Here is a 27,915-nt window from a genome sequence, read left to right on the forward strand (position 1 = left end):
CCACAGAAAGTCATACATACCACTGGGCAGTGAGTAAACGCAAGCAAAACCCACTTCAGCTACAGAGAACTCTCCTGCAGATGTGACCGCTGTTCTGCAGGCGCGGCTGAGGACAGGGAGCCATCTAGAGCCGGCGGCTCCCCTCCCAGCTGCCAGCAGCCTGCCAACGGGAACCACTCAGACAAGGAGCCAACCTCCAGCGCTGCTTCCTCACGGCTAAATGTTTACCCAGGATAAGAAGGTTTCTCTGTCTTCCTTGGGTCCGTTTCTAAAGGTAGGTGCTTGTACCTTTTTAGCAGAAGATTAAGCAAGGCTCAGTCGTCTCTTTTAAAAGCCAACAAAGGCAAAGTGTGCCCCTAATGTGAGAGTGGGTTCAAACGCACATCTCCAGCTTCATGGGAGTGTGCAGTGGCAGCCAAATTATAGACTACTCGCGAAGGACTGGGCACAAGAGGAGGAGGATAGGACAAGGTGGCAACAAAATCCCACCCCAAAACCCAGCAATAAACCCCCCACATTTACTGACAGACAAGGCACAAAAGGGAAATAATTATGGCTCAACAGTTAAAGCACTCAGTTCGAAGGTGGAGGAGATAATCAGCCTGATCCCTGCTCCCAGGAACATAGCTGTATTTTATATTAGAAAGTGTTTGTCAAACGCCTAGTTATTGGCACTCGGTTGTATTTGGAAGGAAGCGCAAGATGTTCTCTGTAGCATATGTTTTTTTCTAGATTACTTACTCAGAAATTCGGGTGTTCAGTTCTCCTACAGATGTACAGTCAAACCAGCCTATATCCATTCGCATTACTTTCCTGAAATAAGCTTTCCTGATTTTCTGTATCTGACGAGCTGCAGCCGTAACCCAAAAGCAGATCTGGGAAGAGCATAATGTGGCTGATAAATTGCAGTAAAAAGTCTTTCTACTCCTAACAAATGGGAAAAAGCATTTGGCTATTGATAAAATTACTATTCAGGAAAAATACATACTAGCTGCACAGATATGATAGTCGGTTTATGCCTTTGATCGTTAAATAATCCAACAATTTTATAAAGCCTCTGGATCAAGCATTTGTATCAGTTCTAATAGGCTGAGAGGAGATGCAAGTTAAATTACTTGTGCTGTTATGTGAATGTCACACGGACAAACATTTTTCTATCCACAGCTGTAAGTAATGTAGGGATGGCAGCCATCCCACCTCAGCAAAACTCTGTGGCAGTTTTCAGCAAGGAGAATGACAAGTCATTTTTGCAATTATAAAAATCTTCAAAAGCAGTGGACCCTTTAGCAGATTATGTAGGAATCATCCAAGCTTGTGGCTCATCTCAGTCATAAGGATTGAACCATTACTACAGAATACGTAGGGTGTGATTCTTCTCCAACACTAGTTTTACAGCAGTATTAGTCTGTGATATCTCTGTAACAGAAATACAGGGCTCAACGCAGTTGAGACGCCTACTGGGAATCTGCATACCCTTCAGCTGTCACTTTGGGAGGGCATGTGGATTCCATAGTAAGGACACTTGAACAAGTATTCCTTGTGGTGTGAAAGGAGCAGAACGCATTCCTCTTACTGAGTAAAACATATCCTTGTACGAAAGTATGCATGCACAATTCCAAGGAGGTCTCAGATTACCAGAGCTAGCCTATTTCAGCTGATAAAATGAGAACTGAAAGTACCTGCTCTGCTCAGATGGGCAGCTGACTAAGCAGTTAAAGGGAATATAATTATTATAAATTTAATTATTTAGTGATTTAAACTTTGAAATCAAAATATGGAACAAAATACTGACTTGGAGGTATCCTAACAGAAGTACGGCACAACCAATTCCTGCATAGTAACCTGCAAACTTGATCATTTCTTGTTCAATGTCCAGCAGCCTTGAAAAAAAAAAGGGAAAAAAAGAAAGTCATCAATACTCTTTTAAGTTTCTCACACATTTTTCATCTGGTGTTTCTTCAAATTAGAGTCACGTCAGCTATCAAATCAGCTTGTTTTGCTAACAGACAGAGGCATTGTTTCCCACTACCAAGGCTGCCACTAGCAGTGGCTGGTTTGCTTGCTCTGCTTGTTGCACAGGGGTAGGGCAGTGGCAGGTACCAGGAGATGCTCTGCCATCCTGGAGCAGCCCTGCAGCCTCTGAGAAACCCCACCAGACTGCATGCTCCGAAACAACACAGGTGAGAGGGTGTTTCAGGAAGAGCTGCCCACAGAGTTTTCATCAGATGTTGAATGCACTTGCTTTGTGCCATTACACCAACGAATAACACTCGGATTTAAAGAGTGTTTTACAGAGAGAAATGAGGGCTGGTAAAATCAATTCAAGTATTACTTTGTACCATAAATTTGCTAATCTGAAGCGATAATTTCTTTTAGTTCAAGTAGGAGTATTAAATTACTCTTAATGTCAGTGAAGGGCATTGAGTTGGTGCTATTGCATTTAGATTACTTTGAAATAGGCATTTCAGGTTGTTATCGGTTATGCTTTTAGACAACTTTTTAAAAATATCCTGCAGATAGCAAATTTTATTCTGCTTACCCAAAATCTGGTACACTGACATTTTAAGCCAAAGGGAACACTATGCACCTGACCTGATCTCTTGCAAGGAACAAGAACGGAAACAACTCAGGTGCCTGACACAGTTATCCACTACCATTTTTAATGCTTTAATGTATCCTGCCTGGTGCATAGTTGCTGCTTCAGAAGAACAGAGGTCTGCAGCAAATCCATATTCTATCTGCCAGCTCCATCTCGGAGGGCTGGTTTGAACAGCGTGGAGCAAATAATTTGGCCCCAGTCACCTACATGTAGGAATGTGAATCACTTCCCATGTGCTCTGAATTTCAGAGACCTTTAAGACAAGTAACTTTTAATTCTAATTACATATCTAATTAAATGTCGCTCAGAGATTGGAAAACTCTGAGAATGATGCACTGGAAGATGAGCCTTAGGAAAGGTTACAGGTTTAAATTTGGCTTTGACAGATACCTGTATCTGAATGAATCATTTAGACTCCATTTATTATAGTTAATGTAAAGTAACAGGCACCCTTATAGGGCAGTTCATCTGACGTGCCTTAGACATCTCCCATAAGCTAAGATGGATTGCATCCTGGAAGCGCTCATTTCTCTTCAATGTCTGAAGTTTAGCTAACTTGCTCGGAAGTCAGCAGGCACCTACAGGTACTGAAGTCCTAACCAGAATGGCCAGAAGTCACTATTACCTACAGTGTCATCAGAGAAAACAGATTAATGAACTCAGATGTGTAGCAGATACATCTGTTATCAAAACAATCATCATCAAAGAATATCCTTGCTGACATTTATAGCTGAAAAACCAAGACCCAAGCTGACCTTCCCTCCCCCCAGGTAGCATCTCCAGCTCAGAAAAAGGAATCTGTAACAGGAACCATGCCCCTTTTCTGCATTATGGATAGAAAATATAAGGTTTAAAGGCTGAAGTGGACTTTCACTACCAATACATTCTCTGACAATCCATAATAACAAAGGAAAAGAAACAAATACATCTGGTACTTACCCACATCTTATTGTGGCGTTCTTTTCATTCTGATGAATAGTACCATTAATCCACACTATGGTGTTATTTACACATATCTTGCCTGGGTCTTTAAGCTCTTGCATTTCAATGTCATATTCAATAAAAGTGTCTGCCATTGCACCAAACACAAGCAACACAGCTGGCTGGGCTGCTCCATGAATAACAGCACAGAAACTACCAACAGCCATCATTAAAATTTCCATAGATGAAGAAAATCGAAACTAAAGAGACAGGAAAAAAATACAGTCTTTGCTGAGAGGCAGTCTTCATGCTGGTTGTATACTGGTAAATCATTAATCAGATGGATCAGATACAAAATCATTCTCTTTAAATTTCAGAATTATCTTCAATACAGAAAGAAGACAAATTTTTCTCCCTAATCTAATCGCACCTGTGATTACAGCCTCATAAATTATTACGAGCTCTCTTTTAGTTGACATCAGAATCTGACCATGTGAATGAATGTATTATCATATAACATTAACAGCTCAGTATCATTCCACATTGTCATCATTCCAGAAGCTAGCTAGAAGATTAAGAATAGTAATTAGAATTCATACATATAGTCTGTTTTGCAGATTTCCTGTGGGGACGGAGGGAGAAGGAAGGGAGGAAAGAGCCTTAGGGCGTAATGCAGAGCCTTTGAATAGAGTTTGCCAATTTCTCAAAATTCTGGAGTCCTGTGGTAGAGAGCCAACTAAACATCTCAGAGCAAGTTCTTATAATTAATATTCTAAAAACTGTTGGCTGAGCCAGGCAGTTGTGCATTGGCTCTTAATCTGGGAGAAAAGTATAGAAATATGACATAGTATGCAGTAAAAAAAAAATTGAGATAAGTCCTGTTACTTTCCATTTGCCATGGGCCAAGAGCATGCACACATGCAGCTAGTGACTCAACCAATATACAGCGACCCAAGTTACCCTTGTCATGACTGTGTGAAGTCTGATTCTCAGGCTGAAGTCATGCATAAATATATAGATCAAACTGTCCATAGAGAATATCAGTTATCAAATGCTATATATTTTGAAATAGGAATGCAAAGAGGAATCATAGCCTGCTGAAGAACCTGTCTAGGTTCTGTAGGAGCTATAATGTGTCTAAGAAAAGAAAGGGTGGGAAATTAGAGCACATACGGAGAAGAGACATTAGGTCAGAGATAAGATAAAGGGAAAAACAAGCCAGTTAACATAAAAGAGAAAGAACTAAAAGGTCTTTCTACAAAAAAACATCACAAGAAAACTGTAGCTCTACCGCTGTTTTGCAAACCTTGCTCATAAGAAGTCTAGGAATTCCCTTGATTAAAAAAAAAATAAACATAGAAAATGCATAGATATGTGATATCTAATCTCTCAGCACAGCTGATACAAACATACAGTGTTTACCAACTGCACTTTAGGAGTTAAACATCTGCGCAAAACGTGTTAAAAAATTCAAGCCCCTCTGCTTGACAGACATAGCCCTTTCTCTGCACCCAAGTAAGAGCTGAGGTGCTTAGCCAGCTAGAGTGCAAGCCACATGAATGTAACTGCACTAGCCCAGTACTACAGTCAGGACTGTATTAGTCTGGACACATTACAGGCTAATTGCCTAGACTACATGGAAAACAGAAGTAATAAAACCTCTTAGTTGCATGCTGCTGGGTTGGACATCTCACTGCTGCATCGATTTTAAAATTTAGATGCACCCTATGGGATTCCAAGACCCATCAAAGGCTAGAAGTACCATACAGTATTGTGCATTCCCAAGTTTCTATAGTTATCAAGTTTTCTAATACCCATAGAGCAATTACAAGGGAGCTAAATGATCTGCCAGATATCACACAGCAAATTTTTGGCAGAAATAAGAATGACCCAAGGTCACCTGGATCCCTGCTGTGCATCTTTTTTCCCCATATCTACCTGTAGGTTCAATATAATGTGTCTAGCAGACAATGATAACACAAATATCAATAATCAATACCAAGCTGACAAAATGACAAAGGGTTCTATTAAATTCCCATTGACTTTAATGTCAGGATTTCATACCAAATGGTTTAATTCTTGAAAGTTTGGCTTAGTCACAGCTATTCCCTAAAACAACTGTATAGATTATTGTCACTTATTCTGCAGCACAATACACATAAAATATTTATAGCCATTGCTTTCATTACCAGCTGAAAGAAGCCAACACGAATACTGTTTTCCTTCTTTTCTGATGACCTTCAAGAACAGAAAACATGAAGTTACAAACTTTTAATTTAGTGCATATTTTGTTCTATATGCAAAGATAGTACACAGAATTGAACTTCACTCGCTTTTCACTTTTCTTCTTTCTGAAAGGTTCTTCATATGTATGGAAATTCCTAGCAAAAGGGATAATATTTTATATTAATTCTTTTATTCTCTTAGTTACTTCTCTGAAACTACATTTTATTTGAGACATTTTGCCCAGAATTTTAAGAGACAAGCTGTTTCTTTCAGATTCCTTTGGAACCAGTGATTTGATGGTTCTTTTAAATTTTAGACAGGGACTAGAAAGGAGGTTAGGATAAAATTATCTGAAGGTTTATGCTTTGTTTCATAAGCAGCTCCTCAAAACACTGTTGCTATTATGCGGATTGTGAGCACTTGGAGGTCAGAGAAAATCCTAGCATCCAAACTGTTGGCTAGGCTTTTCTTTAAGACAGAGGAAGGTCCTATTCCCATTCCCTCTTATATTGCCTGTATGTTCATATGTCCATAGTGGCAGTAGAATCCCTCACCCTACCCTACAGGGTTTTTTCAGTGCTCATGTTATGTGTTGCTATTCCATATGATCAGTTAAAACCTAAAGGACTAGTTGCACCATTATGGATGGGATCCATAGTATAGCAAGTAATCATCAGCTGTATACATTCAGTGATGAATGAGTAGGGATTTTGAATTTGGATTTACGTTTTTAATGAAACAAATTAATTCGATATATTTGTCATTAACAGCTTTTAGAAACTAGACCCTGGAAAGCATGATGGAAGCTTCATGCATGTAGTAGGTAGGACCATATGTGTGCTACATGTGAAAGTTCAACAGAACTTGTGCTTCAAGATATGTGCAAGGATCATGGTAGACCTTGAATACTGGGCTGGTACTCTCTGAGATGGGCAACCTGACAAAGACAAAAATTTAGCGATGCTCTTGCTTCCTCATTGTAGAAGTAGTTCTCAGACTGTGTACACTGTGTCAGAAAGAGCTGGCACAAATTACAGCACCCATTAGGATGTCCTGTCTGCTACAGAGTTGTCCCAAGATCTAGGAAGAGGGAGGCTCGTAACCCCATTCAAATCTTAGATTATAGCTGAAGGTCAAGGTCTCTAAGTCAATTCAGCTTTTAGCTATTTAGCATTCAACATTTAAATCTTAATATCTAAGCTCAAATGATGTGAGCTAATTCCTTTTATTTTAAAGTCTCACAGTTAAGCTTTAAGAAAAATTAATCAAGATTGATTAAAATTCCTGAAAAACTAATTTCTCATTCTAAAAGCACTGAAGAAACATAAATTTTAATACCAAACATTTTCATAAGAAAGACTATATTCTGCTGCCATTACTCTGTGTTTTTAAACGTTTCTAGGACTGTTTTGGTCTACCTGTGTCAGTTGTCAGCTCCTAGAGAAGAGCTTATAATTAAATACCGTATGTTCTATAAATGTGTCGATTTGATCCGGTGACATTAACTTCTTTGAATATTCCTAGAAATACCAATTGTTCCATTTGTGTACATGACTTACTCTGATTTCTTGAAGCTGTTACCTGTTAGGAAAAATAAATGCACAGTCTAGTTAACAAACATTGTTAAAGTACATCATCTTCTGCAGACATGTGAAATGTAAAACCTAGAACACAAGGGACCTGATCATTCCTGAGTTATAAGCATCTTATTCCCATTGATGCATCTCGCCAGGGACATGAACTGACATGGATCCAAAAAATTTCTTGGTAATTTTATATAAATTTATTCCTGCTTTCTGTTGAAGAAGTAGTCTCAAGTTTTCAGTCCCCCAGATGACAAAATGGTTTTCACTAAGCACATTATGAAGAACTATTGCCGAAAGTCAACTCATTTTCATTGCAAACTGTTTGCTAATATCAACTAGTTCTCTTGGACACTGTCTCATCAAGGAATACTACTCTTCTGGCAGTCCATGCGTGCTCTCTGAAAGGAGCATCAGTAGCTCTTCACTCTTGCCTTCCAGCAACTTAGAGACTGCAAATCCTGTGGAAGAGGGGCAGCTGTGCCCCTGGAGGGTAAGATGAACTTGTCACACTGATGTCTATTCTTGGCATACTCTCTAAGGAACCATAGCTTAGAGAAATGGAATTATACTACAAGATATAATTGTGGTGCAGGGCAATTCCTTAGTCCCCAGAACAGGTCTGGATTTAGCTCCCTATCAAGAGATGTTGTTAAAGACAACATACCTAAAGCATAGCATGTGTTTGCAGGGGCCTCAAAGAAGAAGTGTCACCGTAAGGGCTGATGTAGAAAACATTTACTGTACATCACTTGAGATGATGACAAATAAAGAGCTAGTTTTATATATACAGCACAGTTGGATAATCAAAGGGTGCCAGGCATATGCACCTTGCTTGTTTACTATGCATTTGGCAGCTCAGCATCACATTTGGAAACGTAGTGAGCTTTTCTAGCAGTGCCTTGATTTCTTCACATCTAGTGACACAACACTGAACATGTATGAGCCCGTCTCAGAGCAAACACAGAGAAACTTTGCATCACAGTTCACAGAGGGTGCAAAAGAAGTCACTGCAACCACAAATTTTGCCTCCATCATTTTCCTACCCAATGGAAGAAAGCTGTCTCCAGAGTTTTGCATTTCCTAAGGCAACAATGTTAGATGGAAGCAGTCTGAGGGAATAGCTGAATACATCTCCTTTTGGGGTTATTAAGAAAGCTTTGTTTGGCTTTAGCTAACAATGTCTCTAATGGTTTTATTCTGCTTTGCTTGTTACTCAGGGATGGTGAAAAAAGATTATTTCAGTAAGGACTTATGTCTGTCCCAGGAATCCCAGACATTTTCCAGGAATGTTTTAATTTATAAAATTATTAGTACAAAGAATCATTTGGTGTTAGAAATGAGCTGGTTGTGAAGGAAAAAGAAACATATGTGTGCAGTTTTTTTGAGTTTGGCAGTTTGTAACAGCTGTAATGGTTTGAAACCATCACTAGAAGATTATCCAGGGTTTATCAGAAAACATAAGGTTAGAGAAAGCCACTTCTGCAGGCTGGTAATGCAAAGTGTTTTGCAAAAAATAAAGGCATTGGCTACTGGGAGGAAAATAGGAGGAACAGAAGAGTCTGGTGAAATAGATTTCTGAGTCATATCAATTTAGAGAGCAAAATAAACATTCTTTGAAGGGGAAGAAACCCTAATCTATGAACTTGAAGAAGGAAATGAGTATACCAATGCTGTTCAAGAGTGCAAGGAACTGTGGGCCAGCTCTTGCAGGCCAGCAGTTTTTAAGCAGGAGGAGAATTTGGAATGATGTTAGCTATGCTTAATTTGAAGGAAAGAAAGAGATGAGTAACAGTTCATACTGCTACAACTAAAAAAAATAGAAATAGAGGACAGAACATAATTTTTATTGAAAAGAAAAAAATGTAGGGAAGATGAAAGAATTTATTAACCCTAAAGAAAAAAGCTGTAGTAATCTTTAAATGCTCAAAAAATTCTGAAAGAGGAATTAAGGCACTTTATAAGGTATTTTACAATTTGAAAAAAAAGCACAGAGTCAAGGGAAAGCTGAAGAATATTGCCAAGAATTTGAGTTTTTACTGGTATTGTGAGAACACAGTACAAGTTAAGCCTATGGAAACCTGATACTTGATTCAAGTGATGAAATACTGCCCTCAAAAGGCTCCCAACTAAAGATTGCTCTTAACTACACCTATAGATGTTGTGTTCAAAGGTTGATCCAGAGAAGGCTAAATCTTTCTAATATGTACAAAAGATGGTTATTGAAACAAACCTCACTGGAGATTACAGAGCAGAAGAGATCAATCAGCAGAATGCCAGTAGGGTTTTAAAGCAGTGTTGTTTCTTTTAGGAAAGGTGCTCTAGCAGTTCAACAAACTACTCATTACATTTAGCAGAAAATACAGTGCATTTCCAAGGAAACTGAGAAACCAGAGGCAAACTCACTTGGATAGACCAAAAAAAACCCAACTGTGAAAAGAGGAATAGCTTTGGTCCCAACAGAAATTCTTTTGCCAAAATCCTACAAGTAAATGCAACAAGTATATAATACAGACAGATAAAAAACAACCCCTCAAACCAGCTAAAGAAATCTGGGCAATCTGCGAGAAATTCTAAGTAAGGGGCTGGAAGAGACGAACAGTTTTCTGTCCCAGAAGTAGAAGGACATACCCTTTCACCTATTCACTCCCTTTTCGCATCATTATTCCCCCCTCCCCACCAATATAAGGGCCGACAATGCCCCATGCATTGAAACAGCATTCAGCTTGCAGCCTAAGTGAGAAGTTTTAAAAACAGAACAAAACACAGCAGAGGAGGGGAGCAGGGAGATCTGTGCTCCTTCAGCACGCTGATGGCTGCTCATTCCAGCAGGATGCAGAGCAGTGTGCTGGGGTAGCAATATACTGGGGAGAGAGCAGACTTTCAGAAAACATTCACATTGGTTTCTCTCACAGTCATGGAGCTGAGGTTGCTGCTGCTGTGTTGCAGACTTTAAGATCAGCTACAGAATGCCAGCTTTCATTTTAAGAACACATTCAGGTTATTCAGAGAATAATTTCCTACACTATCTTCTTACCAGCTGCAACAATAGATTTAAAGTTCCTAATGAAAACAGACCTTTGAATCTGTTGAATAAGAGATTATCTAGTCTAGGAAAATAATCCCAGCAAAGCAAAAGAGATTTGATGAGGATGGCTAAAACCAAAGGAATTATCTGGCCAACACAGAGAAGGTGGGAACAAAACACCTTCTACACGTGAAGCTCTTGTTCAGTTTCTAATGTCAGACCACAAAAAAAGCACATGTACTGTCTTCTAATGGAACAGCTGCTTTTGTGTTTGCAGGTATCAGTCAATCTCTACAGAGATAACCACAATCAAGGCTTTTCCAAGCTCAGACTGAATACTCCAGATGTGTTCAAATTCTACTGTTATGCTAGCAGTCCAGTGAGACATCCTATTACAGATGAAGATTGGGAGGAAATCACAAAGCCAAACAATGAATGATACTAGATTTGAAATAGAGACTTAGCATGAATTAGCAGCTACTAAGTTTTGAAAATAACAACAGACATCACAGATCAAGTTATAGCTGAGACACTGTGCTGGTATATAGCAGGGAGAGAGGCTTGAAGAGGGCTATCATTAAAAAATCAGGTCTTTAAAAAGTTTGATTATTGTCTGAAATTTCATGATATACATGAAGAACTTAGCTGCGTGCCACAAGTTTTAACAAAAGGTAGATGTATGGTTCCCACAGAACGAAAAAGGCTGAGGCTGGACTGCCTTAAACCTGAGCTGTTGTCTAGGCAGGAGAAAAAATTCCACTGTACCTCAGTCTAGTATGGTTTGCTTTGATTTCCTTTTGTTGGTGAAAAATAGTTCCAAGAGAGAGGGACTGTCTTTCAACATGAGTCTCCAGTTTTCTGGAGGTAATCTGTCATAAAGTATTTCAAATGAAATAAAACTGCATGATCTTTATCACTATCCAGCTTGATTGTTTTAACAGTACACCTGATTAATTAGAAAAAAAAAAAAAAGAGAGAGAACCCAAGATACAAAAGCATCCCTCCTCCTCAAGCTGTGTTTTGTTCAGAGCTGACCTGAGAGCACCTATGTTTGTGATGACGCAGGTGAAATTGGGAGCAAATGCCACATTTGTAAATCCCAGTAAGGCCTGTATTTAGAACACAGGCTATTTGTTACATGGTCTGAAGCATTTCATTGGGTCCTAGGAGAATGTTTTTAATGAAACCTTAAACGCTTCCAGGATTAGGCCAGAGCTGTTAGGGAATTTGAAAATACAAAATGTATGTATGCTTAGGGAATCTGGTGATATCCGCGTGCTGGAATCCTTGTGTGAACCCTTTTTACTCTAACTGAGGAGCATAGGCATTGCATCGTATTGCAATTTATCTTCTATGATGTGCATGTGTTTTGCTTTCTTTTGGACCTTACATTCAATATAAATATTTAACACCCCTCTCTGTCTGCTTTTCTCAAGTCTTATAAACAGAACTCAAAATATTTAGCAGTTTCTCTTCATGTTTCTCCTTGACACTTGCTGCATTTACATTGGCAAAATGGAAAAGTGCACATTGCGAAGGAAAAATGGAAGAGGAAAAGCTCTGATGAGAAGGAATGCAGATCTTCGCATGGCAATAGCTCATAAGAATTCTGTCTAATATGACTACAGATGTGTTTGTTGAAAGCAGCTCTAGAAACTGTGGAAGACAGAAGTCTTTATTTTTTTTTCCCAGTAAAGGCCCTTTGCTTGTACACCAAAGTACTGACTATAAAACCCTAGGTAGATACCATGAACTTGTAGGCTGGTAAGTAAAGATTATCCATGGGTAGGGATTGTTATACATAGCTTTTACAAAAAAGTTCTTTTGCAGGCAGCATACACATAACAGCGGGTACCACATAACTTTGTATTTATTCCACAAGCTATTTGCTTTGTATTCTGTAGACTATTTGCTCCACTTAAGGCACCCACCACCAATTTTACATGCTTTATAAAATAAGAAGCTGACTGAAGAATAAACTTCTTACATTTGCCATCCGAGTCAAAAGCATAGTTATCGTCTCCCAATCTCTTGATGCTACGCAAAACAACAGGGTCAGACATGACGATTAGTTATTTAAATCAGAAGCCCTGTGGAGAGGGGGGAGTAAAAAAAAAAGTGTATCAGCATACATTTGTCTGTGAAAATACAACAATATTACATTAAACTCCTGCTTACCTCAGTTTTGCCCTCATTACCCCAGGGCAATGCCACTGATTACAGCACAAGTTGTAACATGTCCCAGACACAGTGAAACTACAGAGCAGAAAGACACCTCAGAGAGGCATCTGCGATTCGCCCCTCAGTGCAAGGCCCCTGGAAGGCCTCAGTGCCTCCTGCCTCAGGCAAGGCCTGCTCAGCGGGCTATGCAGCCCACTGCAGACAGCCCTGTCCCCATTAATGGCTGTATTAAAATAGACTACTGCTTTTGCACAGGTAACATTCATAGGTTATACACTGAGATGCCAATACAGGGGATCCTGCCTCAGTTCTGAGGGAGCAGCAGGCAGGCGCTCAGCCAGCTGAGTTTTTCCCTATTTGGCCCTCAAAAGGAACCACTTCTTTTCTGCTAATAGTATTAAAACCACTACCAAAATCCTTCATATTGGCAACAGCTGTGTAATCAGCTACAGCCGGGCAGTTCCTCACAATAAGGAAGGACTGAGAAGAAGCTTGGCTCTGAAATTACCGGAGGAGGAAGGAAATTCACCTATTCCTGCTTCTGACCAGAAAGACAGGAAAGCTCTATATAGATATCACTGTTTCACATGGGACCTATCTACAAATCATTAAATTTCACTTCAGATGGATTTGCATCAAACATATGGAAGAGGATTTAACAAGGGCTTCATTTCCAGATGAGATTATTCAGTTTATATTGAAATAAATGTAGTTTCCCAAAAAGAGCAAGCATATACTCCTGGCTGCTTTAAGTCACTTGAGATTATGTTTTCACTGAAGATGAGAGTGATAATTTTCCCCAAGTGAGAAAAAAAAATTTACTCACTTCGGTGAAAACCCAGAGCTTATTCTGCTCCCTCCCTCCTGCCTTTTGCTCTGATTGATTGAAATAGTTTGAAACAGATCTCCTTCTATGACCAGGTGACCCACCTAGTGGATGAAGGTAAGGCTGTGGATGTGATCTACCTGGACTTTACTAAGGCCTTTGGCACTGTTCCCCACAGCATCCTCCTGGAGAAACTAGCTGCCCATGGTTTGGATGGGTGTACGCTTTGCTGGATAAAGAACTGGCTGAATGGCCGAGCGCAGAGAGTGGTGGTGAATGGAGTTAAATCCAGCTGACGGCCGGTCGTAAGTGGTGTTCCCCAGGGCTCAGTTTTGGGTCCGGTCTTGTTTAACATCTTTATCAATGATCTGGATGAGGGGATTGAGTGCTCCCTCAGTGATTTGCAAATAACACCAAGCTGGGTGGGAGTGTTGATCTGCTGGAGGATAGGAAGGCTCTGCTGAGGGATCTGGACAGGCTGGATCAATGGGCCGAGGCCAACTGTATGAGTTTCAACAAGGCCAAGTGCCGGGTCCTGCACTTGGGTCACAACAACCCCATGCAACGCTACAGGCTTGGGGAGGAGTGGCTGGAAAGCTGCCCAGCAGAAAAGGACCTGGAGATGTTGGTTGACAGCTGGCTGAACATGAGCCAGCAGTGTGCCCAGGTGGCCAAGGCGGCCAACAGCATCCTGGCTTGTATCAGGAATAGTGTGGCCAGCAGGAGTAGGGAGGTGATCGTGCCCCTGTACTCGGCACTGGTGAAGCCGCACCTCGAGTACTGTGTTCAGTTTTGGGCCTCTCACTACGAGACATTGAGTTGCTAGAGGAGCGTGTCCAAAGAAGGGCAACAAGGCTGGTGAGGGGTCTAGAGAACAAATGTTATGAGGAGCAGCTGAAGGAACTGGGGCTGTTCAGTCTGGAAAAGAGGAGGCTCAGAGGAGACGTCGTTGCTCTCTACAATTACCTGAAATGAAGTTGTAGTGAGGTGGGTGTTGGTCTCTTCTCCCAAGGAACTAGCGATAGGACAAGAGGCAGTGGCCTCAAGTTACATCAGGGGAGGTTTAGATTAGATATTAGGAAAAATTTCTTCACAGAAAGAGTGGTCAGGCATTGGAACAGGCTGCCCAGGGAAGTGGTGGAGTCACCATCCCTGGAGGTGTTCAAAAAATGTGTAGATGTGACACTTCGGGATATGGTTTGGCAGGCATAGTGGTGTTGGGTGGATGGTTGGACCTGATGATCTTAGAGGTCTTTACCAGCCTTAATGATTCTGTGATTCTATGATTCTAATAGTAAAAGTGAAAAAACACCCGATGATTGATAGACTTGAGTAAGAATTCTTGTTACAAATGCTTGCTAGAGTTAAACTTTCTGAAATGATGTCACTTTTCCAGTAAAAATGTGACTGTCTCACATTTTTACTATCTTTTCTAAAGCTCAACACATCAAATACTATCCACATACTATCCCATCCAGCAGGCATTATTCATTAACTGACTTAAACAGAACAATATAGCAGCTTAGCATGCTGTATTAGAATATTAAAATAATCTTCCTCAAGGTCCGAATGTTTAACTGGGGATCACTTAACAACATCATGAAAAATCCTGTTGCTCATGTCTGCATTAAAAATTATTTAGATAATAATAATCAGAGATAATAGAAAGTATTAGATCATCCCATCTACCTGTGTGTGCAGGATGCAAACTAGGAGCAGAGAATACCTCGGAAACTGCACTAAAGTAGAATAGCATTTTACTCTAGCCAGTTAAGGTATGGCTGCTGGATTTCTGATAAACAAACATCTTTAAGGAACTAAAAATCCAGATTTAAACAAGTAATACTTGAAAAATGCTAACAAAGGAACATACTCTATAGAATGAAGTAACATTAGGACCTGATCCAAAGCCCTTTGAAAGCTTTTTCAAACGGCATCTTTATTCAGAACAGATCTTTATTTAACGTAAGGGTAGGGGGAGGGACACGGACCCAATAAAAACTGACCCTGAAAGCACTACCCTTCATTTTTCTTTAAATCTAGGTTCTTCAAATGTTAGTGATAGTATACACGCAGAAAGACATTTTGCTTAGAAATAGAACTTGAATGTCTTGTCCTGCGGTCGAGTTCAAAAAAAACCCACTGACTGTGCAGAGGGAATTTAACATTTAGCTTAAATTATTTTGAAGGAAAAGTACCGGTACCTTTCAGTTCAGGAAGTTTTATCAGTTCACTCTGAAACAGTAAACATGATAGATTTGTTACTCACCCACGACTGTGAAAAATCATGTATCATAGAACAAATTGCAAGGATCCTGTTCAATTAGTCAGTGAAGCACCCAGCCACTTCCCATCATGTTTTCATTATTCTAACCCATTTGTCAGGACTGAATCTTTAAATTGGGCATTGACTATTTGCACCTGGGTCAATAACCGTGCAGTCACAATGGTTACAGTTCATTGACATCTAATGGAGGGTTTAAATTTGACTAATGTAATCTCACAGCATAAAGGCAGGGCACTTGGAAAGCCATTATACACCAGGAGACCAGATGACTCTCTGGAAAAAAAAAAGCTCACGCTGAATGTACAGGAAGAGGTTATCATAGCATTATTTTATCAGTATTAGTATAGAATTACTTTATTAGCCATGCAATAATTCAGTGTACGCCACTGTCCCTGCAGTAAACAGTTACATCAGCGGAACAATATGAAAAATTGTTCAGAGAGTAAGATAAATTCACATTAAAAACTTGCTCAAAAGCGTGGTTTTCTAACCCATAGCTTGTCCCTCTCCCCATGGCTTCTAATATTTCACCACTCTTTCTTCGAAATGAAGATTTTAAAACCTGGAAGCTCCTGAGAAGTAGCAAGTTCTTGTTGGGAGATGAGCCCTCCATGGATTTTTCAGTAAGGGACATTGGTGATGACAATGATATGACCAGATAGAAAGGCAATGCCTTAATCTTAGTGTCAGCTCTCCTCAAGTCTTCCGTGCTCTCAAATTTTCCATGAAAAAGCCTCATGCACAAAAGTGCATCACGATTAAACGTGGCTAAGCAGAAATCTATTTTCCTGGTTTAGCATCATTGCTGTGTTCACAGCACCAGCGTAACCAAATGCTAACCTGTTGTCTTCTCTCATTTTCCTAACAAAAAGAAGTCTACATCTATACTAATGTACACAGCATAGGTTTGAGAATAACACTATCTGCAGTAAAGTCACAGTGCTAATCCTCTTGTCCACCACATTATAGAGCTAGAGGGCAAAAAAAAAGTTGCTTGCAGCGCGGGGCACAGGAGTGGAAAGGCTGGAAGAAAAATTATATGGTGAGCAGAACTCTGCTTTGCTTCATTCTCCCCTGACAGCTTCTTCAGGAGCAACATGGCCAAAGGTCATGCAGTGTCTTTGCTCTTCAAGGTACTCGAGCAGAGCTCACAGTTGGCATGCAAGAAAGTCCAGCACCTCCAGACAAGGCTTGGCTTGCCAGAGACAAAACGTAATTTTAGCTTCGCACTAGTTACTTCAGTCTTTTCACTTAAAGACTTTGTTCTGATAGCTTTCTACGATGGCATGACTGGCTGGGTAGATGAGGGGAGAGCCGTGGATGTTGTCTACCTCGACTTCAGCAAGGCTTTCGACACAGTCTCCCATAACATCCTCCTAGGGAAGCTCAGGAAGTGTGGGCTGGATGAGTGGTCAGAGAGGTGGATTGAGAACTGGCTGAATGGCAGAACTCAGAGGGTTGTCATCAGCAGCGCTGAGTCTAGTTGGAGGCTGGTAACTAGTGGTGTCCCCCAGGGGTCAGTACTGGGCCCAGTCTTGTTTAACTTCTTCATCAATGACCTGGATGAAGAGTTAGAATGTACCCTCAGCAAGTTTGCTGATGACACCAAACTGGGAGGAGTGGTGGATACACCAGAAGGCTGTGCTGCCATTCAGCGTGACCTGGACAGGCTGGAAAGTTGGGCAGAGAGGAACCTGATGAGGTTCAACAAGGGCAAGTGCAGGGTCCTGCACTTGGGGAGGAACAACCCCATGCATCAGTACAGGCTTTGGGTGGACCTGCTGGAGAGCAGCTCTGTGGAGAGGGACCTGGGTGTCCTGGTGGACGACAGGTTGACCATGAGCCAGCAGTGTGCCCTGGCTGCCAAGAAGGCCAATGGCATCCTGGGGTGCATTAGGAGGAGTGTGGCCAGCAGGTCGAGGGAGCTTCTCCTTCCCCTCTACACTGCCCTAGTGAGGCCCCATCTAGAGTACTCTGTCCAGTTCTGGGCTCCCCAGTTCAAGAAAGATGAGGAGCTACTGGAGAGAGTCCAGCGGAGGGCTACGAGGATGAGGAGGGGACTGGAGCATCTCCCCTACGAGGAGAGGCTGAGGGAGCTGGGCTTGTTCAGCCTGAAGAAGAGAAGGCTGCGAGGGGACCTAATATATGCTTATAAATATCTCAAGGGTGGGTGTCAGGAGAATGGGGCCAGAGTCTTTTCAGTGGTGCCCAGCGACAGGACAAGGGGCAATGGGCACAAACTGAAGCAGAGGAAGTTCCGTCTGAACATGAGGAAGAACTTCTTCCCCCTGAGGGTGACGGAGCCCTGGAACAGGCTGCCCAGGGAGGTGGTGGAGTCTCCTTCTCTGGAGATATTCAAGACCCGCCTGGACAAGGTCCTGTGCAGCCTGCTGTAGGTGACCCTGCTTCAGCAGGGGGGGTTGGACTAGGTGACCCACAGAGGTCCCTTCCAACCCCTACCATTCTGTGATTCTGTGATTCTGTGATTCATCTAAGGATTCAGAAAGCGTGTGCAGAGCCTGTTTCACCCTGCGAATGAAGTAGGTTAAGGCAGTGATGAATTGGAGCTGAGAGCATAGACTGCCCCAGCCTTTTTGAAGGGCTCTTCTCCCACCTAAACCTATGTTTCTCTCAACTCATCCTTACAAAAAGTCCTGAAGTTTAATAAATTCTGACCTGACTTTATGACATGTGCCATAAAAATGAATCTATGCTGAAAAGTCATCCATCTGTGTAGAGCAAAGTGGCAAACATACAGCACTCAGTTTTGGTCCCGCTCCCATAGAGTCACCTTCCCCTTTTACAGCTGCTAGTGGAAAAACTAGCCAAATCCACTCCATCTCCTCAAGCCCTCTTGTACTTTGTTTCCTTCTGTTGTCCTGGAAAGGGAAAACTCAATTTCTGTTGCTAGAGTTAGTCTTCAGTGAATGAAGAACCAGCCACTGAACTAAAACAATAGAGAGCAGGACTTTGGTAAATCGAGGAGACTGAGGACAGATGCTCCCATCCCTGAATCTCATAGGGGACACATGCAGAATCTCTGAATTTTGGTAGATTATAGATACTATTTAGTTGATGAAATATGAGCAATACTGTTAGGATAATGCCCTTCAGTCATGGTCTGAGTTGAAAGGAAAAATTTTGCCTACAGTTTACGTCATTTTAATACCTCTTTGCAGAGGAAGAAGATCACAATCCGTTCAGCCAAACGCAGTAAAATAACTGCTTCTTCCCTCAATTTGAGTAGTTGTTTATTCCAGCATGTTATCACTCCAAATGAAATCATTCTCTCTTCTCTGGATTTTTTCCAACAGTTCATAAGTGCAAGTGAGTAAAAATGAATCTTAGTTATTCCTGTACAGATAATTTCTCAGTAAGAAATGAAAGCCCATGCACTCTTTTGCCACAGGTCTCCTCAGCTCTAAGCTGTATTCTATAGCTTATTGTTCTTTACTCCAGTATTGACAACAGCTAGTAGCAGCAATCAAATAAAATGCTTCCATAGCTTCCTAAAGATAGCCAGAAATTTAGCACTGAGAGCTTGCAGCTATGGAGGAGTAGGGGGCCGCAGTTTTCCACCAGGTGAATAGACTCAGTCTGCCGCTGCAGGCTGAGATGCCAGGTGAGCAGCTTGTTTCTGTGTTTTGTGCTAAAGTCTGTATGCAACTACAGCATTCTGAACTCTCTTGCCTGACAGAAGGCATTGAACAGATAGTTCTTATGCTTCATTAATCTATTTTTTAACCGTTCATAGCCAAATTTATTTCCATAGCTACCATACTGTGGTTCCAGGGCCAAGAAGCCAGACACTAGATTTTCCCCATCTTAATTGTGCCACTAGCAGTGATAGCACCACAGAGTGTCAGAAGTGTAAGGCAGATCTCAGTATTGTAGTACACTGCTGCTTCTGCATGATGCTTTGTCTTCCTGTCCTCCAGTCCTTTGAAAAACAAAGGAAAACACTTTGTTCGCTTCTTTATTTCTCCTGGCTTTTGAAAATATTTTTTGTTATTTTGGTCCACATGCTATGACAATTTTTTCACCGAAATAGTAGGAAGGTGAAAGTAAAGTGAACTCTAAATAAAAGTAAATTACAGCTCTCTTTTGGTATCCTGATTTAAGGTAAGGGACATTTGAAATAAAGTAGATACAGTTTGCAGCTTGAATTATTAGGCAGGACTTCCACATCTATTCTTGCAGTGTCACTTCTTAAATACTGCTTACGAAATTCATCTAAAAAAAATTATCACAGTACAAAGGTATCTAGAGGACAAAGCCAACAGAACTGGGCTGGAAAAGAACAGACTCCTCTGTGGAACTCCGATCAGGGCAGAGACTGGAGGAGTGGGAAGCTGCAGGAAAGGTCGGTACGCACACACGGTCGGTCAGTTTGGCACATACTCACAGGCTGGATCTTCATTCTTTTCCTGGCACTACAGCAGTTATACAAATGTGACTTAGTATTCACTTTGTACAATGCAAAGTGAATTTTACATGGAGCTTACTGATTTGTGATTTATGTTATTGAAAAGGAAATGACATCAGTCCCATGAGGTGCAGACATACATTATTTCCTTCAATGCAGCATGACTTTTGAAAAAGTTACTGTCTTTTCCAAAGATCTTTAGCAAGTGTTCTACATGGAAACCTGCTTTTTGCACCCAAGAGCAAGACTTACTTTTCTGATGGCTTGGTTTTATCATTTTTGCTGCAAGCAAAAAGCTGTTTGTTGTTAAAAAGTCAATTTCCTTTTTTTACAGTCAAACTAAACTACATCTCTTCATACTGAAACGGGGAACAGCAGATACTTTCCTTACAGTGAAACAAGCAAAGTGCCTCGGGGCACAATGGGGATATTTCTGTGAAGGTGACTTTCACTTGTTACGGAAAGTAAGAAGTCCAAGGCAGTGATTGTCAGAAGCCGGTACCTCCAGGTGGGAGACTAGCACAAAGAAAGAAACAAACTTATTTTTTCTCCCATGGCCTAAATCATGATCGGAGACACCAAGTCATGGTGTATTTATTTCTTGGTCACAAAAACATGCGATACTGAAACTGCAAAATACTGTCTGGAGTGGGTCCAGCAGGGAGGCTGGGAGGCAGGCAGCAAGGGACTGACCTCTCGTTACCCTGTTTCTGCAGTTCGCCTCTCACCGTCTGCTCTTGGAAAGCACCAGAAGCAGGACACGTGCTCACTTGTCCCGTTGATCCTACCCAAGTCTGGCAGCTGGTAAGGATTTTTTCCCCATTCCAAACACTTATACAAATTTAAATAGCAAAGATGGCAACAACACTGCCAAAAAACAAAATAAAAACAAAACAAAACCCTGTAAATTTAAAATGAAAACTATAAATTTTGTGTCAAAATTAAGTGGTTGAACAGGTTAAAATAAAAAAATTCTTTCAAAAAGTGATCTCTGGGAGCGCCTGCCCCAGCAGTCTCTGGGCAGCCAGCCCCTCCGTCCCCTTGCCTGTTCCTGTCAGAGGTGGCATGGCCGCACAAGTCTGCCTGTCCCCTGCGCCTCCACTTTCCCAGCTGCTCTCAAATGCTGCCACCGAAACGCCTCTGGGGCTGCTGACTGAGTGCCTCTTACCACTCTCCGTCCGGGAAACTGGAGAGAAATACATTTTTCCTTGACGAGCCCTTTGGTTTCTTTGTTGGTTGGTGGCCCCTGTACAAAATCAGAGGTAGATCTTCACGCTGCACAGCCCGGCTGCGGTGGGCAGATGCCGGGCCTGCCAGTCACCCCGCACAGCCCACACAAAGCACTGCGACCCAGGAGTCCCACCGACCCAGGGATCAGAGATCACAGGGACCAGAAGTTAACCCTGACTGTCCAAGTCCCGTGTTTGTAGACATGCCTGTTGCTGCGGCAAAAACATGCCTAGGCGAGCCTTTTACCTCGGTCTAGCTAAATTGGCTTTTGGCTTTTTTTTACTGACCAGATTACAGATCAGGCCAGAACTTTATTTTACTTGTGCTAATTTGCTAGTTATGCTTTATGTCTACTTTATAGTTGACACATAGTGTGATGAAACCCAGTTCTGTCTCCTCTGGAGGGGCTCTTCTAAAGCCTTCGCCGTCCCTGGGCCCCCCGGTTGCTGCCATGCCTGGGCTCTGCACAGGTTCAGCGCGCAGGAGGGGCAGCTGCCCGCCATGGCGGGGGTCTGCGGGCAGGCGGTGCAGGAGGCCAGGGGGAGAGGGGAACCGTGCTCCCATGCGGAGGAGGGCAGGTGGCTGCGCAGGCCCCGGGAGCAGGCCTGGCCCTGGCTCCGACATGCGACAGCCGGGGGCTGCCCGGACTGCTCGTCAGCTGCAGGCACAGGAGGGCTGCGAAGGAGCATGGCAGCTTCGAGCAGAGCGAGCGTTATTATAAGGAAAATGGTAATTTTAGCAAGAGTTGCGGGAGAAGGAAAGCCAGCCGCTCTGCTGGGTCTGCTACACGTGCATACATATGCCGAGAGAAAAACTTCCTTATCTTAAAGGAACTTTGAAATACTGCACTGGGAAGGCAGTTACCTAATTCCTTCTTCATCCTTTCTTCACTAGCAATGCTGCAGAGGAAGTTAAGCAACAAAAACTAGCATCTCTGCATTGCAACTTCTGCAACACCCTGGGTAACTTCCAGCCAGCACAAGAAGCTGCCTTTCACCAGCACACACATGAGCAGCCGCAGGGCTTGCAGTAGAAATTGAGATAAGCTGAACCTCCCGAGTCAGAGCAGAAAGCCATTTTATGTGCAGGAAATAAACAGGGTGTTCCCACTCCTGTTAGGATGCTTTAAAAACTTGTGTTTTCAATTTCCTTTTAATTTAAGTTTTGTCAGAGGAGAATTTGGCCGTAATAAATGCAACTTCATTGCATCTTACCCTGCAGAGATGGATTGACTGTAAGTGATCTCTAAAAAGATCTGTACTCCTTTATGTCTGTTTAGAATTATTTTGTTAGTCGATTGCATTAGGCATCTCCTGTTTTCTGGGCCACGAGTGCTCATGAAGAAGTATAACTGAATTGTTTTTTCCAAGTGGAATTTCATCCATCATCAGTAGTTACTTGTAAGTCCACTATTTATGCAATTGGAGTGTAATCCTAGATAAACAGACTCTTCCCAAACGTATTTTGCAGTATCAATGCTGTCACGCTGCCTGAGCTTCACTCCGTCAGGTGAGGTGCTCCAGCCTTCACCCTTCTTCCTGTGCTCAGGGACCACATACGCACCCCTGCAGCCTTGCTGGGGGGAATTTATGTCTTGAGAGGCAAAGTGGCAGTACTTCCTACCTTTTTTCTGGAGAGTCTGGCACTGACAACAAAGGCTTTTAGTAAAATAAAGTAAATCACGTTTCTTGGCAAGTGTTCCTTAAGTATCCAGAGTGAAGAGAAGAGCTCTGGGTCCTGCTGATCTTGCTTGACAGTTTGTTGCCAGCTGGCCCCGGTCTTACTCTTTAATTTTCTATGAACTGACACTAAATTCAGACATTTCTGTTGGTTTCCGTGCAAATATTTCATTTTTGCTACTCTTTTCTAGTCAGTGTTTCCCCCAGATATGTTCGATGGGAGCTTACTGAACTGGCAGCAGTAACATAACATGCATTATTCTTTGTAACCTTGTTACAATTTATATCAAGTTCTCGTCTGTGCTCAAGGAAGGATTTTTTTGTTTTGTTTTAGCACAAGGAGGACACTGCTCTGAATTGTGCCTGCTTCTCTGAATAGTTAGTCAGGCAACTCAAAAAAAAAAAAAAGGAACCAACTAACTGTCCCTTAAAAACTAGCAGCTTTTCTTTTGCATTTTAGGAGAACATGTCCAGAAGACTTCAGTAAAAATGCTTTTCTACATGTTGCTCTTTCTTGGCATCGTCTCTCTGTGGTTGCATTGGAGGGCAAGAGACAGGATGAAGGTTACAAATCTCACCGGAAAATATGTATTCATCACTGGATGTGATACAGGATTTGGAAATATGGCAGCTAAGGTTTTTGATAAAAAGGGGTTCCGTGTTTTTGCCAGCTGTCTGACTGAAACAGGAGCCAAAGAGCTACAAGCTGTGACCTCAAAGCAGCTTCAGACAGTGCTGCTAGATGTGAGAGATTCAGACAGCATTAAGAAAGTGGCTGCATGGGTCAAAGCTGAAGTTCAGTCAGAAGGTGAGTGCCAGAATATCTGTCCTTAAAAAAAGAACCCAAACAAATCACAATAGAGTTTTCCTAAAAATACCATGCTATATTCACATTTTAATTGACATTTGACAAGCATGTATGGATGTCTTGTCACCTTCCACAAACATGGAAGAAGATCTCACTAGAGGGATGTTTTATCCATCTAGTTAGTGGTCGGTAAATATTTGGGAATGTGCTCAAAAAGTCTGGCTTATCAATACATCATTGTCAGAGCAGGAATCCAGTTCCTGGAACCTTCCTTGGGACAGTTTGCACTCACACGCGTATCTGAGTTATGGCACGAGTGCTCACCACCTCCCATGCTATGTTACCCAGCTAGGGAACAAATGAAATAAATTCCACTAACAAGCTTAAAGAGTTCTCGTTTTTAAAACTGAAAACATGTAATAAATGACTTAATTAATCACTCATTCTATCAAAAGTAAAAAATACATATGAATTCTATTGAATAAATCTGAGTATAATGATTTTGGAATATTGCTTGCAGACCATCTGAAAAACAGAAAAATCCCACATCCCTGACCTAACAAGTTGTGCAAGACAAGCTGCTGCTGCTGTTTTGCCTGCCTCCATCTCATCTTTCAGAGCTCGCTGTTCATTTCAAAAAAAGTCCTTCACATTTCCAGTTGGGGCATGTCAGTCAATGTGAGGCATAAGTTCTCTGCTACAACAAAAATGTCAGTGGAGGGGAAAAGAATAGCGAAAGCCTTCTCTGTCACAGTTCCCATCTTGCTTTCAAACCTTTGAAAAGGATTTTTAAATTTTTTTTGTAAACAACAGCTGGTTTTTGTTGTCCTGGCACCTCATCCATCTCAGAACCAGGGCACACTTACCTGTGTCTCAGGACGCTCTACCTGTACCAAGGACCAGGTCTGTTCCTGTCACCCAATATAGCTGCTCTTTGCCATCCCTGACCTTCCTCTACTACCCTTTCTCCCACAAAAAGCCAACATCACCCCCTGCCCAAAATGCTGTGGCAGGAGGAAGACTATGCAAAGAGTGACGGAAAGCATGGTGATAAAACCTGGACACTGAGAATAAAGCTGAATACTGCAGGACATTCTCAGGCAATTCCTCCAAGTCTTCATTGCCCTCCTGGCCCCTCACTGATTTTCTGTGAAGTCTCACCTAGTTCAAATAATCTGACACATTAGGTGAAAATTTGCTTCCTGACTTTCTTCTTCTTTTTTTTCCTGCAGGTCTCTGGGGACTTGTCAATAATGCTGGGATTATGGGGCCATCAGGTCCTACAGACTGGCTGGATATTGAGCACTTTCGAGAACCAATTGAAGTTAATTTAATTGGACTCATAAATGTTACAATAAATATGCTTCCCTTGATAAAAAAAGCGAAGGGAAGGATAGTAAACATGTCCAGTGTTGCAGGTTGCCTGGCATTCAGTGGTGGAGGCTATTCTCCTTCAAAGTTTGGGGTAGAAGGATTTAATGACAGCTTAAGGTATAACACTGACTATGAGGAAAAAGCACTCTTTTTTCTAAGGCTGATATACTAACGTAAAACTGGCACATGCAGAATAGGAGCTGACTTACAATCCTGGCACTTGGTATAAAATTGAAAAACATTAGACACTTTGAACTAATTCTTCTTAAAAGTGCTTTTGCTCAACACAGATTATTCCACTTTTGAAGACTAAAGGTACAAAGCCTGTTGGGCACACAAGCTGTCCTCAAGTACTACTGCAACGCAGTTGGCACACCAACAGCTTCACAACTAACCTATCTTAGTGTGCACAGAGGCTTTATTGCAGAAGAAGCTCCGCTCAAGGGAACTGAAGTGTCTTTGCAATACGAACCTAATTTTCCTAGTTGAAAAGTGCACCTAGAAACTTCCAGCAGCTGCCCATCCAGAAAAAACACATACCATGAGTTAATGCATGATATTAACTTTTGTCTAATCTTCATTCTCCAAAGTGTCTTCTCTTAGTTATACCAATCATTGGAGAGATCTAGAGAATGTAGCAAACTAATCCTGGGGACCACTGTGGCTTCTTCTTGTAACACAGGGAGTGATTTGTGTGCCTAAATATATAGTGCCATTTTAGATACCAGGACACTCACACAGGGCTGACAGATAGAAGATGGGGCCGGAAGAAACTGTGCCAATCTGGAGCATCAGCCAGAGGTCAAAGGGTAATGCCCAGGACATGTAAAATGGCTCTACATATTTGCATCTAGGCAGCCAGCCAGTCTTACATACAAGTCAGATAAACTATGAGCTACTGCGAGGTGAACTAGGATGTGAAATACTCTATGCCAGGTACTGCACAGTCACTGCCCGCACATGTTCTTTGCCCATGCATGTTCTTACTCTGTGAAGCAGGTAAGATAGTTCATCCCTCTTTCATTTAGGGACAACAAGCTGGAAGTTCACAAGCATGAACAAACTTCACAGTATTTGTGCGCTGGTGTGCCATATAAAGACAGAAATAAGAATGTTAGTACAGAAAAAAATCCCATAGTATTAATAATAAAGTCTAATGCGATTAAATTGTTGTGCTGTCTTTGCAGGAGAGATATGAAAGCTTTTGGAGTTAAGGTTTGTTGCATTCGACCTGGACTGTTCAAAACAGCATTATCCAATCAAGCAAGAATTATGAAAGAGAAGGAGGTTATTTGGAATAAGCTTCCCCTGGATATTAAAAAGCAATATGGAGAGGAGTATTTTCAGAAAGGTGAGGCCATTTCCAGACATTTATGTCAACAGAAGCAACACATTTCTTGCTGAGAAAGCCTTGCAAAGTAGCACTATATCTTCTAATCATTCTGACTTTTCGGAAAGACTGCGATGTGAAAAGTTACTCTTCAAATGCGTCTGCATCGTGATAGGAGTATCTGCACAAAAGACTTGTTCTGGGAAGCTTTACTGAAATCTCAGTTAAATATTAATTATTCATGTCGGCATAAAGCTTTTGAGCAAACTCCCAGACAGAAAAACTTTTATCTGATCATGTAATCAATGTGCTCAATGTATTTTTCTGTCATTATTTTTTACTTATTTAGTAATCAAATAGGGATCAATTCCCTTTGCTTTTGCTAGCCCCAGTGGTGATGAAGCCATTCAGGACCTGACAAATGCTGGCTAAGCCTGCTTGAACAGGGGCTGCTAGTCTTTTGATCCTTGGACTTCCTTGTCCCTGGAATTTCTTCTTTACAGTTGTGTTTCACAACTTTCTGCAAAGCAATTTTCTTACTACAAGAGACTCATTTACAACTACAGCATTTCTGCTTCCCTGTGCCTCTTACATAGTTATGTTTGTTCTGAGCTACTGTCAATGCTGGTTGCCTGTCCTAAGGCCATACAGGTCCAGTTTTTCCATGACCGTTGCACAATTAAGGGTAACTATACCATTCGTGGGGTCAACTATACCAGAAGCTCATGATGGATGGGGACTTGGTGTTCAGAAACCACTATAAATTCTTGTCTAGGGAGAAACAAGAAATACCAATTCCTTAGTGATATTGCACACATCAGCATCGGGGGAAGAGGTAAAAGTCACCTTGCCTGACTGTCACTAAATAGTCTTTTTTTGAGCTTTACAGATGCAGCACAGAAAGAAAAGCTGTCCAAGATGTGTCTTAACAAGGACATTTCACCAGTTGTTCAGTGCATGGAGCATGCCCTAACAAGTCTCCATCCCCGTGCCCATTATGTTGTTGGGCAGGATGCAAAGTTGTTTTGGAATCCCCTCTCAAGAATGCCAGCAGTTATACAAGACTTCCTGCTGCTGCGGAACAGAGCAGAGCTTGCAGCTTCCCACGCAAAGTAACTATTTGACAATATATCGTCCATCACAGACAAGACTGCTTCTATAAGAGCTGTCCTTTATATTGGCATGATACAAACTATACTACAAATACACACATATTCCCTATAAATCCAAGAAATATATCCATTTTTCCAGTATCTGCTACTATTAAAAAAAAAGATATTATTTCATTTTTGAAGTGTAAACCAGAAAGAACAAATGAACTATTAAACTTTCAGAATATACTGTGATTTTTCAGTTCCTTCACCTTTAAGGTGCTCAGTTTGAGAATCCCTGAAGGCTCCAGTTTTCACAAAGATCC

At 41.6% G+C, this 27,915-nt stretch overlaps 2 protein-coding genes across 6 annotated transcripts in view; one reads left to right on the forward strand and one right to left on the reverse strand.

Moving 5' to 3' along the window:
- Nucleotides 1–15,739, reverse strand: part of ABCB11 (ATP binding cassette subfamily B member 11) — a 50,801-nt gene extending 35,062 nt beyond the window's left edge. For all 3 annotated transcript variants that reach the window (XM_075431180.1, XM_075431179.1, XM_075431181.1), the window contains exons 1-7: nt 15,634–15,739; nt 12,345–12,447; nt 7,306–7,327; nt 5,710–5,758; nt 3,539–3,780; nt 1,793–1,880; nt 742–875 (exon numbers count right to left, since the gene is read on the reverse strand). In XM_075431180.1, coding sequence (XP_075287295.1) covers nt 742–875; nt 1,793–1,880; nt 3,539–3,780; nt 5,710–5,758; nt 7,306–7,327; nt 12,345–12,420 — 611 coding nt within the window. In that variant the 5' untranslated portion in view covers nt 12,421–12,447; nt 15,634–15,739. The remainder of the gene's footprint in view (nt 1–741; nt 876–1,792; nt 1,881–3,538; nt 3,781–5,709; nt 5,759–7,305; nt 7,328–12,344; nt 12,448–15,633) is intronic.
- On the forward strand, nt 1–27,836 carry DHRS9 (dehydrogenase/reductase 9). 3 transcript variants are annotated; one of them, XM_075431185.1, is made up of 6 exons: nt 1–274; nt 20,794–20,881; nt 23,447–23,794; nt 25,027–25,285; nt 26,356–26,519; nt 27,388–27,836. In XM_075431185.1, exons 3-6 carry the CDS (start codon nt 23,476–23,478, stop codon nt 27,612–27,614), a joined length of 969 nt encoding a protein of 322 aa, XP_075287300.1. In that variant the 5' UTR covers nt 1–274; nt 20,794–20,881; nt 23,447–23,475; the 3' UTR covers nt 27,615–27,836. The 3 variants fall into 3 exon arrangements, with proteins under 3 accessions (XP_075287300.1, XP_075287299.1, XP_009932368.1); XM_075431184.1 differs by lacking the exon at nt 1–274 and adding an exon at nt 19,924–20,014; XM_009934066.2 differs by lacking the exons at nt 1–274; nt 20,794–20,881 and adding an exon at nt 22,522–22,541.
- Nucleotides 27,837–27,915: the final 79 nt, after the last annotated feature.

Source organism: Opisthocomus hoazin, chromosome 9, assembly GCF_030867145.1.
Source record: "Opisthocomus hoazin isolate bOpiHoa1 chromosome 9, bOpiHoa1.hap1, whole genome shotgun sequence".
Lineage (NCBI taxonomy): Eukaryota > Metazoa > Chordata > Aves > Opisthocomiformes > Opisthocomidae > Opisthocomus > Opisthocomus hoazin.

What these genes read in the sequence shown, in the direction of transcription:
- DHRS9 (XM_075431185.1), top strand. Translation starts at nt 23,476, where the DNA reads ATGCTTTTCTACATGTTGCTCTTTCTTGGCATCGTCTCTCTGTGGTTG. An exon ending in AGCTGAAGTTCAGTCAGAAG is followed by an intron (nt 23,795 to 25,026) that starts GTGAGTGCCAGA and finishes TTTTTCCTGCAG; the next exon opens with GTCTCTGGGGACTTGTCAAT. An exon ending in GGATTTAATGACAGCTTAAG is followed by an intron (nt 25,286 to 26,355) that starts GTATAACACTGA and finishes CTGTCTTTGCAG; the next exon opens with GAGAGATATGAAAGCTTTTG.